Genomic DNA, 14,972 nt, shown 5'->3' on the forward strand with positions numbered 1-14,972 from the left:
ATCCATGGTTGATTTGTTTTTAGCCATTGGTGTACTTATATTACACTTTTTAACTCTTAGGCTAAATAACAAACACTTCACGTAAATGCTACCAACAGTGTTCAAGCTTTACAATACTTGTTAAATAATCACCCAAACATTAAGCACAAAACACAAACGCAAAAGAAAATCTTAGTGCTGCGACCAAGCGTAATTAAGAAACGCAACAGTCCGGGCGTAGCCGTATCCGTAACGGAAAAACAAACGACAAGCAGTCCCGCCCCTCTCCTTTCTCCTTTCACCTGGCGTGGAGTAAGGAGCTCAACCCACAAAGTACCTCCAGAAGCGTTCAAGCGATAAGGTAAGAAAGCCCACGATATTTTGGGGAACTCTTCGCTCAGTCACACGATAGAACACAGGAGCAACAGAAAAACCGTCATCAGCACCCCCCAGGAGCTGGCCACCGAGGCAACACAAGTCACAGCACAAATAAGGGGGCTCTGTCAATAATATGTGGTTGGGTCCTTACAACGGATGGTTAACACAGTCAATGTGCAACAGGGGAACTATCATTGATCAAGGGTTGTCCCCCATCTTACCTCGCGGAAAGGGGGTGGCCCAGCCCTGCCTCTCCCTGCCCCGGATGGCCACAAACGGCCCGCCCTTTGCCCGGGCTTAACCCGGCGCCGCCCGCGCGCGTCCCGCAACGCGGGTCCTCTGCTCGCGCTTTATGCCTCCTGGCGTGATTGACTAGCGGCGTCTTCTGGCCGCTGAGGCTTCTGGGGCTCGTAGTCCCCCCACACTGCGGCCGCGATGGTTGTTGCTGCTGCGGCGGCGGGAGGGAACGGTGGTTGCAGTGGCCGGGTATCAGGGTCAATATGCTCAGGACCCAATGCAGGAAGACAAGCGGTGAGTCCCGCTACAATTTACAAGGCACCCGCTCCGTCGGGCCTCTGCTCGCGCTTTATGCCTCCTGGCACGATTGACTAGCGGCGTCTTCCGGCCGCTGAGGCTTCTGGGGCTCATAGTCCCCCCACACTGCGGCCGCGATGGTTGTTGCTGCTGCGGCGGCGGGAGGGAACGGTGATTGCAGTGGCCGGGTATGAGGGTCAATATGCTCAGGACCCAATGCAGGAAGACAAGCGGTGAGTCCCGCTACAATTTACAAGGCACCCGCTCCGTCGGGCCTCTGCTCGCGCTTTATGCCTCCTGGCGCGATTGACTAGCGGCGTCTTCCGGCCGCTGAGGCTTCTGGGGCTCGTAGTCCCCCCACACTGCAGCCGCGATGGTTGTTGCTGCTGCGGCGGCTGGAGGGAACGGTGGTTGCAGTGGCCGGGTATCAGGGTCAATATGCTCAGGACCCAATGCAGGAAGACAAGCGATGAGTCCCGCTACAATTTACAAGTCACCCCACATTCAGGACCTCATCCCTAGTATCTTTCCGCTGAAGGACAAACATATTTTGAAACATAAACTACAAGGTCAAAATAAAAGAGATGGTCCAGTATAGAATATCTTTTATGGTTGGGTTTCAGTACTTATAAGGTTGTGTCCTGAAGAATGTTTGTATACAGCATCACCACATCAACCGTGATAACAAACAGTTCAGAAAACAAACGTTCCACCTATTCAAATAATTCTGCTATGATCAGTTATTGAGATAAGTGGCACCTCCTTCAACATGGTTGGACAAAAAAAAATCCAAGTAGTGAGACAAGCTCTAGTACATTTCCATTAACACCTGAAACAGAAGGTCTGGTCAGTTTAAGGCCCAGTGTGTGAAGCTGCTGCATACTCAGGCACATCAACTATTCTTCCCATTAGTTGGAGCTGTACCAGTGGCACACACAATGTATTAAAGTATGTAAGAGCAACAAAGCAACTCCTGCCTTTTCAGCTCAACTGCGTTTTTTGCTTCTTTCTCCTCGCACAATGGTCAATCTCACAAATGCATCAGAAAATAAATAATCCCTTAAACTTTTCGACACAATGTATGTGTCTCCTCAGGGATCTCATCCATTTATTAAACCCATAAACTTGTAGCTTTAGGTGCTGTTCTCTGCATTATATTTTTGTAACATTTTCTTTGGCTTCTTCCAAATTTATTTGTAAAAAAAAACTAAGAAGACTTAATTATTCCACTGATTTTTGTTCTTTTCTACTCTGGCATATTCTACATGTATTCCTGCCCTGGGATCACCGCTGTTCGCAGCATATAGAGGTATTCCAGCAATGCATGCATAAGAATAGGCCTGTAAACCCCACCCTTTCCAGTCTATTATAGGTGCATTCATGTACACATCAATTAAGTGGGCATGTTATTTATTTGTGTTTGGTTATGAGAGGCTGTCAAGCAGTCTGTTCTACTCTCAATTTAGACAAAGTGTGTGTGGCTTGATGTGAAAGTAAAATGATTTTGATTTTGGAAGATCTCTGTGAAGGTTTATGCGTACTGGTGGGTTTGCCAAAGGGCTTTTCTATTTTTTCATTCCGTTGGTTGGTTGTCCTTTACTCTGCTGGTGCATCACAATCCAGGTAGGTCATTATGATGTAATCTTGTGCTCTTGAGGATGTGGTATTCTTATGAAGGTATTGTGTGAGTGATGCCACTGTGCATGTTGGTGTGGTGAGCGATAGTGCTGTTGGTTTGGCAGCGCTTTACCACATATGTGGCTTTGGTAAGGGGTCTCGCTGCGGTGTTCTGAGGAGATGACTATTTGCGCATTATTGAATATCGAAATGGTGTTTTGTGAATGTGATAAGGACAAATTGTAATGTGGTGACTGGGAAGATGCCAGATGTGATCTTTGGTTTGGGTGACGTGAGCATCTTAAAAACTGCCTGTTCTGTAACCACAACACTATAGAAGTATGTCAGATATTATGCAGTACGTCCTGAAGGTTCAGTGGCCTGTCCTGTAAGGCAGGCATGGCAGGCAGAGCAAACCATCGCAGTCTTCGGATCATCATTGCCTGGCTAAAACAGGTAAACCAATTAGTAAGTACAAAGCACAATTTAGAATTGACTGCATAATTTGTGGTATGGACATTAAGGGGTCCATTAGGCTAACGGGCGGATCACCACCGCCTGTATGGCGGTGGTGATCCACCCGCCAAAAACCTCTGCACGCTTAGGATTTCCCCCCGCCACATTACCATGGCGGGGGGGGCCCTGGCGGACGGGGGCCCTGGCGGACGGGAAGACCGTCAGCCGGTTTTCCGCCGGTAGGCAATCCGTCCGATTGCCTACCGGGCGGAAAAGCATTTTATATGGTGGCGGTGTCTGGTAGACACCACCATCCATATTATTATGCAGGCGGGGACCTACCTTTCGGAAAGGCAGGCGGTTTTTGCCATTGGGGGCCCATAGCGGGCCCCCAGGGATCCTGGGGGGTGGGGGGTGCACATGGGGGGTACCTATGGTACCCCCCTGCAGTTCCATGCACAACATGGCAAGCACCGCGCGGTGCCTGCCATGTTGTGCATGGAAGTGCACGACATGCCTTCTTGGCATTGTGGCGGGCGGTGCTTTCTGCACCGCCCGCCGCAATGTTAACAATGCGGGATGCACCCGCCAGTGTGGCGGGCGCATCCTAATTGTAACTGCGGGACCGCCGCATGCATTGCAGGTGGTCCCATTTCCCGGGGCAAAGTCCGCCCGCCATGCTAATGGTGCCCTAAGTGTGGTTGGACAAAAAATACGTGCAAGAAGTATGATAACAACCATGTCACGTTTGATGACTTGGGTCTGACTGCTCCTGGACAGCGGTGAAAGACGCATCAGTCCAGGAGTCCCCCTGGAAAACTATGTGAATTCTGATTTACATTCATGCACAGCCATTTCCGCACACATAATTGTACAGAGTGTACAACCTCACATTTGAAAATGATTTTATATTAGAGCAATTGCACTGTTCGTTTCTTCGGCACAGGCAATTTCTTTCTTTGTGGAGACATTCACCCACATCCTCACCAATTTTGGGGGTGTTCCAGGCCAATTCCTGCCCTAGAAACAGAATACTCATGTCTCGACAGCAGTAACTCGTCCATTATTCTCAGGGTAGAAATGGGTCATGGAAATTATTTTGAACACCCTAAAAAATATTAGTGTAAGAGTGTTCCCAAACGTTCAGATAATTCACACTCTAGAACACACTAACCCTGCACCTGCTAGTAGATTTACAACCAGGTACAACTACACAATATAGGAGTAATACAGCCCTGCTTGCCCACTGCCACATACATAGAGTGTGTGGACACCTGAGTGAGGCAGAAGAAGCGGGGCGACACAAGGCAGTCTTCTGTGAGCACCATGAGATCGCAACAGCAATGTTGAAGTAATAGGGAGCCACACATGATAGGTATTTCAGAAGGAAAGCAAATCTACAGTAGGTTCCCAGATGACCAATGCAGTCTGCCTTGATATTTTATTAGATTGATGGAATGAAGTAAAGATGGTACAGGGCAGCATCATGCAGGTGAGCCTACTTCAAAGCCATAATTTGCTTAAAGTGATTTACCAACAGCCTCTCTACCTCATGAGTGGAAGAGCAGACCATGGCTAGTGACGGAGTGACATGCGGTGGCAACATCGAGTAAGGTCTGGTTGAGGTTTGAGAATGGTTCTTGCTTCTAAAGCACATGGAGCATTGGGGCGTTTCAAAAGCTGAAAAAGAAATGAGCACACATGCAATCATGGATCCTTACCAACCAGCATGGTAGATACTGGGGAAGGGAGAGATGAAGACTGGACTTTGCCTTGAGAAGGGTATACTGAAAAACTAAAAACATATCTTTCTGCTCTTTGAGACACCAGCTGCAATGGTCCTTCATTAAAAATTATTTTGTTTCTACAGGGGAAACCAACATCAGGATGATCAACGGTAACTGGAAGGATCACAGTGTAGGGCGACTGAAGTGGGCAGAACTAAATACATCTGATAACAATCAAAACACAAGCTTTGTTGAAGGTAACCATTTAACTAATGCCAGATCTCCTTAGTAGAGCGTTCGCTTTATTTAGGTGCAAATATATTTGTCTTTGTATAAAATACAGGGAGGGTGTATAGATATGTGTATGTGAATTGTATGTAGCTTCATAGATTACTTTACCCCATTGAAGACAGAAAGAGATATGATTTTTTTTCAAAGTTACTAACTATATTTGTTGGCTATAAGAAAATGACTCCATGTGACTTTTGAACTTGGTGAAGTCAACCTAAGTAACAGATAACACTATGTAGAAAATGTATTGCCTGCTTCCAGGGCGGGTCATGAGCTTTTACCCCACATATATTTTCTGGGCTGAAGCTGCCTCGCTTCCTCTTCTTCTTTAGGCAGGGGTTGGAAATGTACTTCTATGTATTGACTGCTTCAAGGTCTACTACTTTCTCTACGCTTGCTTGTACCTTTTCTGCTGCATCTGGGCCTGCTTCTCCATTTTTGAATTAAAGAAACACAGTGGTTCTCCTGAAATCACTTATTTTTGAAATTATACTGTACAATTATTTGTGTGAGCAGTGGGTTCTCTAATTTGCATTAATTTCATATAAGGTATGGGAGAGGATGTTGCCTTTTACCTAGAGCCGTTGACCTCGAAGCTGGGGAACCGGTTTCGAGTCTCAGCAACGACGCTCAACATCCTATGATTCTGGGCAAATTACTTAATCTACTGTGCCTAACAAAAATGAATGTGTCCATCTGTAACGAAACTGGTGCTCATCTAAAGCACTCTGATACCTGATATCTTCGGGTCTAGTTTGCGCTATATCAAACAAAAACAAAAAAAAGTGTATAGAGGTATACATTTGGTACCCTTGCATGTGAATGAAAGAATAATTTACTACTAAGTGCTTCTGAGGGAACTACTGTGTTTCTACAATTCAAGTTTATCTACGTTCACTAGAACTAAAGGGTTACCCCTTGTTTGTTGTAAATCTCTTCTCACCTTTAAGCTCTGTCCAGGTTATATTCTCCTTTTTTCTGGGAGTGTCTGGGCCTTTTGTTTCTCTTCTCTGGGCTGTTCAGCCTGTAAGTGAGACGACTTGGTGTTTTCTTTGTTTAGCATTTGTTTATCTGTTGTATTTTACATTATTCCGAGGAGTTGCTTTTAATTAGTTTTGTACATAATCATTTTTTTTTAAAGTCAGTCTTAAGTCTGAATCTTGTTTGGGCTTATGGTGGCTGAATAGTACCACTTTTTAGGCCACTGATGAAGTAGCCGCTCGCCCTAGTTGTAGAGCCTGGATGGGGCGTTTCAATCTTCTGCCATACTGTTTAATCAGGATGCAAGCATGGCTACGTGCTGCTGGCGCGCCGCCGGCGCACCAGTGGCAGGCCCAGATCACAGCCACCACCACCTGCTGCCCTTTCTTCCCCAGAACTGGCAAGAATTGTTTTCAGTAAGGCCCCTCTTCTCAGCCTTCAACCACCCAAATGTAATTACCATCTCTCTTGTGACATAGAAAGCAACAGCAAGTTTTCATGTCCAAACTGTGGCTTTCAATTACATCTTAACACGAGTTTCCCTGTATTAGACCCTCGATATCTTCTCACAAGCACCACAAGAGACTTTCCCATAGGGAACACATGAGGCCATCTCAATAGGGAAATATTAGACTGACCTCAAACGATTCTATAATTCCCAAACTAAATTTACATGCAGATGGTGTTTTAAAATCCTGCTCAATAAATGTTAGATCACTTCCCAAACATAAAATAGAACTTTGGCATATTTTACATGAAAACAACTGTGATCATATTTTTCGTACCAAAACATAGCTGAACAAAATGTGGGCCTGGATCTTGAATCAGCCATTGCTAATGGAGGCTCTATCTCACATTTAGATAGAACCAGGGCAGTGGGTGGTGGGGTGGCCATCATTTACCGCTCCAAGTTCCTTTGCCCTGTACATCCAGTGGATGTACAGGGCAAAGCTGAGGCCCTTGCTTTTTACCATAAAGGTCTTGGTCAATTTCTTCCTCCGAAGGCCGACTCACAGTTTTGTGAGATTTTAGACAATGCTAATATGTACCTTGGTCCTCCAAAATTTTGATTTGATGGTGCTGAGTGACTGCAACATTCATGTTGAAAATCCGTCATGCAAAGCTGCTGAACAGCTGATTGAAGCAATGTTTGACTTTAAATTAGTTCAAAATGTTGCTGTCCCCACACTTATTGGCGGCCACACTTTGACGTTATTTTCTCTAATTTGCCCACCCTTAAGTGGAGAAAACACTCCCCCTAGCTTGATCAGATCATCATCTAATTTCTTTTCAATTTAAATCACCCTCTCAGCAGGTCCCAAAAGCAAATAAGGTGGTGATGTATCACGGCCTTGGCAATCAGTCTCGGATGCAGTACTGAATGTGACCTGCACTCAAGTTAAGGTTGATCAGTCTGGTGATATTGATAAGGCAATTATAGCCTTTGATTTTGATCTAAGATCAAATTTTTATAAAATTGTGCATTTGAAAAAAGTTTTTTTCCTCAGCTCCGTTGTGCTCTGCAGAACTGAAAGCAGAAAAACGTAAATGCAAAAAACTAGAGAGGAAATGGCAACGTAATTTTGCAGCTACACATAAACTCATTTGCAAGCCTGCATTGAAGCAGTTTAGGAAAAACATAAGAAGTGCTAAAGCCTGCATGCAAATTGAGCAAACTGACAAGTACCCAGAACCATATTTAAAATTGTAGACTCCTTCCTGAATCCGAAATCAGACAAATAATCACTTCCCTCTTCTCAAGAATTCTCCCAAAAACTTGTTTTTTCCATGACAAAGTTTTAAAAATGTACTCCAGATTCAAAGACAGTCAGAATACTGCTCCCCCTCCCCCCCTCTCTACTAAAACCTCACAGCATCCTGTCACAGCTAACCACTTTTGGCAGGATGTCTCTGAAGGACTCTGAACGGATTATTATTCAAACAAGCATTAGAAATGCAATAGGTCTTACATTTTTTTGAGTAGGAGCTATTGGCATAGCTCAACAGCTACCGGACAGAAATTGCCACTTTGCAGGTGCCAACAGAGCATTGGTCCGTGAAACGGCCTAAAACGATGTTGATAGCCTAGAAAATAAAAGGGCAGATCAGGATGAGACAGGAGGAACCCCGGACTTATTGGGATGACCAACGCAAGCAAACAATGAGTGAAATCGCCTTGGCGTGACCCAAGCACGCAAAGGTGGGATAATCAGACCCAATGCACCAATAAAAACCCCGTATTTCTAAATGGCACAACAACGAACAAATGGCAGTTCATGGGCATGCCAAAGCCGATAGAGGAGATAACAACAGGTCTTGCAGACAGCGCATGCGCGCTGCCTAGGCTCAACCTAAAAAAATGGATGTGGCTCCCCACTAGACGTCTCTCCTCTGCATATAATCAAACGTGCAATTAATTCTCTCATTCTACAGATTAACTTTCTGTTTAATCTTTCCTTATAAACTGGAACGGTACCTATAAATTGGAAATAAGCAATGGTACTCCCTTTGCTGAAAAAAACTAATTTAGACCCATTAAATCAGAGCAACTATAGACCCATCTCCTTAGTCCCGGTGATGGGGAAGATGTTAGAATCTTAATTGCCAAATTATCAAATTTATAGTTGAGAACAACTGTCTGCACCCCTCCCAGTCTGATTTTTTGGGCTGGTTTCAGTACAGAATCAGCCCTTCTGGAAGTGACAGACTTTATTAAAATCCTGCTTCACTTTGGGAAAAAATGATGTTAGTCCTACGTGATCTATCGGCTGCTTTTGATATGGTTTCTCATTAAATCTTTTTGCAGCGACTGGAAGAAATTGGTATAGCAAACACCGTCTGGAGCTGGACATCCTTCCTTTCAGGCAGAAAGCAAGCCGTCCACCTAACCCTCTACACCTCAGAATTTATGGAAGTTAACTGCGGCATACCCCAGGGCTCGGCCCTCAGTCCTACTTTATTTAACATTACATGGCCCCCCTCGCTGCTATTGCACAGGCCTGGGGGTTTATTGTTGTGTCCTATGCGAATAATACCCAACTGTTGTTTGTCTTTAATGGTGAGGATTCTGTTATAGCCACCCTCCAGGGTATCTTGCAAGGGTCGAAATGGATTCATAAGTGCTGCCTCTGCCTAAACTCTGACAAATTCAAATTCCTGGTGTTTGGCACATCCTTCCTGCTTGATACAATGAGAATTTGGCCATCAGAATTGGGACAAGCCCTAGGACACACCACCGTGGCAAAAAACCTGAGGGTTAATATAAACACCTCACTTTCTTTTAAGCCACAAGTCAAGGCCACTGCCAGAATTTGTTTTGCCTTACTGAAATTACTTAGAATTTTTTTTAATTTCTACAAGACAATGCACGAAAGTGCATCACTCATGCCTTAATCACATCTAGACTAGATTATGCAAAAGTCCTGTTACTTGGGGCCCGTTAAGAGCTTGTAAATAGACTAAAGCGGGTTCAGAACTCCGTGCCTCCCCTTGTGCTGAACATTCCACAACCCAGTTTAATCCCAAAGCGGTTTAAAACACTCCACTGGCATCCTATCAGCCAAAGAATAAAACTCAAAGCACTCTTATTCACCTTTAGGGCACTGCAAATGAGGGGCCCGAATTACATTCAAAACAAGATTAAAAAGTATCAACCTTGCAAAAACGTACATTCTACCCACGAAAAGTTTCAGTGTATCCCAAGAATACATAAACCTATAGCTGGAGGCAGGGCCTTTTCCTCTTTGGCTCCCAAACTTTGAAACTCTCTTCCTGACCATCTTCAGAATATGTCTTCAGAGGCTATGCTCAAAGCCCTTTCAAAGATGCATCTTTTTAAAGAAATATGCATCTTTTTTCCTCGCCTCTCTGTAGAAAGAAATTGCTAGTGGTTTACTAGCACTGGGGTGCTCTCGTTGGAGCAGCTGCTGCACTTTATAAATTCCTCTCATTCATTCATTCATCTTCTCTGAGCTTCTTATCCCCTTGGCCATGTCTGGCACATTTTTTTCTGAGCTTCATCTCATCCATATAGTCTTCTTTTCTAGGCCATATTTCTGGTTGACATGTTTGGGCCACGTCCTCCCTTGTTCTGTGCTTCATATGGGCCTCATATTCCTGTTTTCTTGTCCACGTCTTGGCTGTTTCTTACTGGAGCATGTTTGGTCATCACCCTCTTCTCTGCACAGCGCCTAATCTGCTTGTTCTCTCGGCTGTGCCTTCCTTTTCTCTGAGCTATCTCTCGGGTGCTGGTTTGTTTTCCCTTGGCAGCTTTATTTCTGGAAAATTACTACCGACATCTTCGTGTCGGGTTTGGGTTGATTTCCTTGTGGTTTCTTACAGCTAAAATGGAGCAGGGAATTTGCGAATTTGATAGAGGGTGTAGTGCCAACAATGTATGGAGAAGCTCCTGTCCTCAAACCCCCCTAAGTCTGCTTGCATGTTGATGTTTAAGAAGCTCCTGTCCTCAAACCCCCCTAAGTCTGCTTGCATGTTGATGTTTAAGAAGCTCATGTCCTCAAACCCCCCTAAGTCTGCTTGCATGTTGATGTTTAAGAAGATCATGTCCTCAAACCCCCCTAAGTCTGCTTGCATGTTGATGTTTAAGAAGCTCATGTCCTCAAACCCCCCTAAGTCTGCTTGCATGTTGATGTTTAAGAATCTCACTAAAAATTGTGATCTTTCTTTTTGCTCGCCTCATTTTTGTGTAGAGATTCAGGGTATACAATCATGTTTTTAGATTTGGTCTAATTATGTGTTTTACACTGTTAATCTTTTGGCAGTGCGTTTTATCTGTCACTGATTGGCAAAAGAGCTGGTTTGCAAGACATCTTGCTCACAAGTCATTAGCCATACAGGACACTTGCCACACATTTCAGGATTTAGTCACTTAATGCTTGGCGTATTGACATGCACCTGTGGAAAGTCTGTAGCACCATGTGCATGAGAGAGTGGTGAAAACATGATACAACACAAACCAAAATTCAAAGCTGACAAGTGGCACAATCAGTGGCTGTCCCTGCAAGTGAGCGCGGTGCGGTGTGAGAGGGGTGAGGGGATGGAAGTGACACGACGGAATAGGGAAAATAAAATAAATAAATAATACCACTTAACTTACGGCAATGCGGCAAGCGCAAGGTAAGTGGTTTCATTTATCTATTTTATTTTCCCTATTCCATTGTTTGTCACTTCCCATCCGCCCTGCCATGCCCCCGTGCTGCCAAACAGCGCTTACCTGCACGAGCCACGACTGGGCACAATGTGATGCGTGACCCCTTCAGCCAGCCCTATTTCTTTTTCCCAACCATACGTTGACGACTGGGTTATTTGAGCCCAAACTTACAAAGTTGAAAAGTAAATCAACTAGTTTAAGAATTCAAAATGTCGTTGGTTAATAAGTCAGGACTGTTTAGAAGTGTGGTTTTGCTGCTGTGAATATCCACCACGGTCGGTCTGGCCTATAGGGCAAGCAGGCAGCGCCCGATGGCTGGTCTGAAAGGTCAATGTGTGGGCCGGCTTTTTAGCCATTTGTGGGCCTCTTTTATGGCCTGGTGCCATGGTTTAAACTGCTTATATTCTTGATATTATGAGAGCACATTGCCTGCAGCAAACACCAGTCTCCTTCCGCTTACAAAATACCCATTCAGCGTGTCTGTACAAGTTTAAAACTGGCTTTATTTGCAAATGTGGGACACATTTTTAGCCCTCTGGTTCGCGAATGGCGCCAATTTTATTTTGGATCCAGGGTTTGATTTCAGTGCCATATCGACCCTGATAGCCACACAATACCAGTACCACTTCCGTGCTGCAGGAATCATGGTTCTGTTGTGTAAAAATGTAGTGGTACAGATTAATCTGGTGTACGTCAGAGATTTGGAAATTCCACAAAATATCGTCATGTTTTCGTAGCTTAGAGCCCTGCAGATATCATACTATCCAATATGTATTAGGCGAATGGCCATTAACTGTGTCCAAGCATTAGTTTGCTAAACAATATTTGAATATGAATAATTTCGAGTCATAGACAGATCCCCATGAAAGTGTGGGAGGCAATGAGCATGTGAGAGGGCTTGTAAGAAAACAAGAGAATGAGTAAATTGTAAAGAGCCACAGAGTCTGACTGAGATCAACACTTCCATGAAAAATACAGAAACACCGTCCTAAGCCATCTACGGTATGTCCAACTGGTGATGCCCTGCATCATTCCTCCTTTAAAGAAAATTTGCATTTTCAGCTGGCACTGGAGTAAAAGAAACTAGTTTGTAAACAAAGGAAAATAACATGTTTGTGCATTTACAGAGGCTCTTCGAGCTGAGGAATATGATCTATTTTTGTTGCTCACAAATGGCTCTGTCAGGCGCGTTGCGTGCTCCCTGGAGCTATATGATGAGTGTTTGTCTGTGTGTGATAATGTGGTATTTTTTATAGTGCAAAGCTAGTCGAAAGCCAGCAGAGCGCTCTATAGGGTTAAAGGCTAAATATACTCAATGGGGCATATTATCAAGAACGTGTGGTAATCATCGCAAAGGTAACTTAACACAACCTACAACATCGCAGTCTATCGCGGGAAATTTACGCAGTGTCAACCAAGTATTCACAACACAGCGGAACCATGCAATAGTCACCAGATAACGCATCAAATGGCCGCGTTAAAAACAATGCCATGCCGCAAAAATGTGAAACACGAACACCAAACAAGCTGCGATGAGGCCAAGCGAGATACAAAAAGCTGCGAAAACCTGCCACAGGCCTGCAAATCCCAAGCGTCTGGCAGGAAAATGCACTATAAAAGAAAGGAAAAAAAAAACACCCAAACCAATTCAAACTGCGTCGCTCCATGGATGCACCTGGACCAAGTGCAGAGGACAAGCCGAACTCCACAAGCCCCACGGAAGACCAGCATGGAACCCCGTGTTCGGGGAAGGGCAAGGAGAAGAGAAAGAGGAAGACGGGTTCAGTCCGCAGGAAGACTGGATCATCGTCATGGAGGTGATAGAACACCATCAACAACTGTTCAGCACCTCCACTGCGGCACTGGCAACCCAAACGGAAATATGGCAGTCCATCGTCACCAAAGTCAATGCAGTCGGAGTACCGGGGAGGTCAATGGAGGAGGTCAAGAGGCGCTGGCATGATGTGAAAAGGCAGACCAAACAGAAACTCGCCGCCAACAGGAAGGCAGCAACTGCGACTGGAGATGGGAGTCCTGCGACACAGGAGATGCTGGATGAGCTGGAGGAAATGGTGGACACAGTCAGCAGTGTGGAGACGGTGGCAGGATTTGGGGCCCTGGACACAACTCGATACGACCTGACCCAACAGCAACAGGGTGAGTAACAACCAGGGAGTGGGGGCACGGGGGGATTTGGGCACAATGGCGCACATGCACAATTATGTGTAGCACACTGCACACCCACAATGATTGTGGAATACGTCCCACACAGCCTTGGCACACTGCAGCACACATAGACACACCAAGTAGGCCCCCGTCCACAATGTGCACAAAGGGGCCCCCATCCCTATCACCAATACCACAACCTACCCATGCACATGTGCTGAATCCAGCAAAGCAGCGGCTCTGTGAGCTACACTGACTATGCAAGTGACACTTCATGCCCGATACATGGCAGCAGCCCAAAAACATGACATGGTTCACAAATCGACATGGAGGTGGCCCAGTGCTAATCACATCTGTAAAGGAGCAGGTCACACTCTGACAAATCCACATGGACCCACAACCCATTTTGTACAATACACACAGCAGACGAACAATTCACCAGGCCACAAAATCTGTCCAAGAGCACATATGGCCCAAGTCCCATACAATTCAGCCCCTGAAAAGCACACAGTTCAAAGGCACCCCGCCTCAAAGGAAGAAGGATACACAAAATCAGAGCTGCAGGGGCAACTCCCCCACAATGCAGCACACACACATAGCAATCACAGAACATCAGCAATGACGGCAATGTGGTACAAAGTGCAACACCAACACCAAAGGACAGAGCTCACAACAGGTTCCGCCCGTGCGTAGTAACTGTCCACTCACATCTGACATTGCCTGACACTGTGTGATGATAATGTACGGGTACTACCACATATCCGTCATGTAGTCGAAAAACACACCGACTGCCATCAAATAGCCAGCTCCACCCAAACAGTCACAATGTACATTGGCATGCAGTCTGTATGTAAACATCTGCAAATCTTCAACATACATGTGAAACTCTGTTAACCTGCATTTCCCCTTTACGTTGCAGAGGGACAAACAACACCTCCTGCAGAGCACACCACACTTCTCATCATTGATGATGAAGAGGACAACCTGCACACATGTCAAGACACCCTCCAACGGATAATGGACAGCCTCCGTACCCCATCCCCAGGAGCAGGGCAGGCCTGCTGCCTCAAGGTCGCCCCACCACCTGCACAGACGACACAGCAGGAAACACACACCACCACGGCTGTCTCCCACGACCCCCTGACCAATACATTGAATTCCAACGGCGTGTGTTGGGTTGCCAGGTGGAGTTGGCTGATTAGCTGCGGGTGGGTTTCGAGCTCGTGGCTGCCAAACTCGATGCCATACGTGGGTGTCTGAGTCCCATCAGGGACCACGTACAGTCCGTATCGGACACCCCCTGTTCGCACCATGCTTCACCACAGACCTTGGCTGACTTCGCTGGGGCCATTAATCGGATACAAGAACTGTCTGGTCAGACAGGCACCAGCAATGACAGCACAGAGTTGGCACAGATGTGGAGGTCAATGGAGACCATGGAGCAGATGCAGGCTTGAAGTATGGCTGCCATGGCTGGACACCAGCGAGTAGTAGCTGGGAACTTCAATGCCCTGCAGTTCATTATCTTGCTATTGCTGAAAACTAAGCCTGTCCCAGATGACTGCAGCGGGAACATCGACACACACAGCTCCGACCCCTGATGTGTCAGTGGCACACAGTGATGCAGCCCCATCACCTTCGCAGTCTGATGTGTCAGTGGCACACAGTGATGC

General features: G+C 45.7%; 1 protein-coding gene across 1 annotated transcript in view; it reads left to right on the forward strand.

Moving 5' to 3' along the window:
- MAMDC4 (MAM domain containing 4) overlaps nt 1–14,972 on the forward strand; it is a 394,635-nt gene that overhangs the window by 167,812 nt on the left and 211,851 nt on the right. Inside the window, exon 13 of the mRNA XM_085611032.1 lies at nt 4,835–4,948. Coding sequence (XP_085467158.1) covers nt 4,835–4,948 — 114 coding nt within the window. The remainder of the gene's footprint in view (nt 1–4,834; nt 4,949–14,972) is intronic.

Source organism: Triturus cristatus, chromosome 1_2, assembly GCF_964204655.1.
Source record: "Triturus cristatus chromosome 1_2, aTriCri1.1, whole genome shotgun sequence".
In the NCBI taxonomy this organism is placed as follows: Eukaryota; Metazoa; Chordata; class Amphibia; order Caudata; family Salamandridae; genus Triturus; species Triturus cristatus.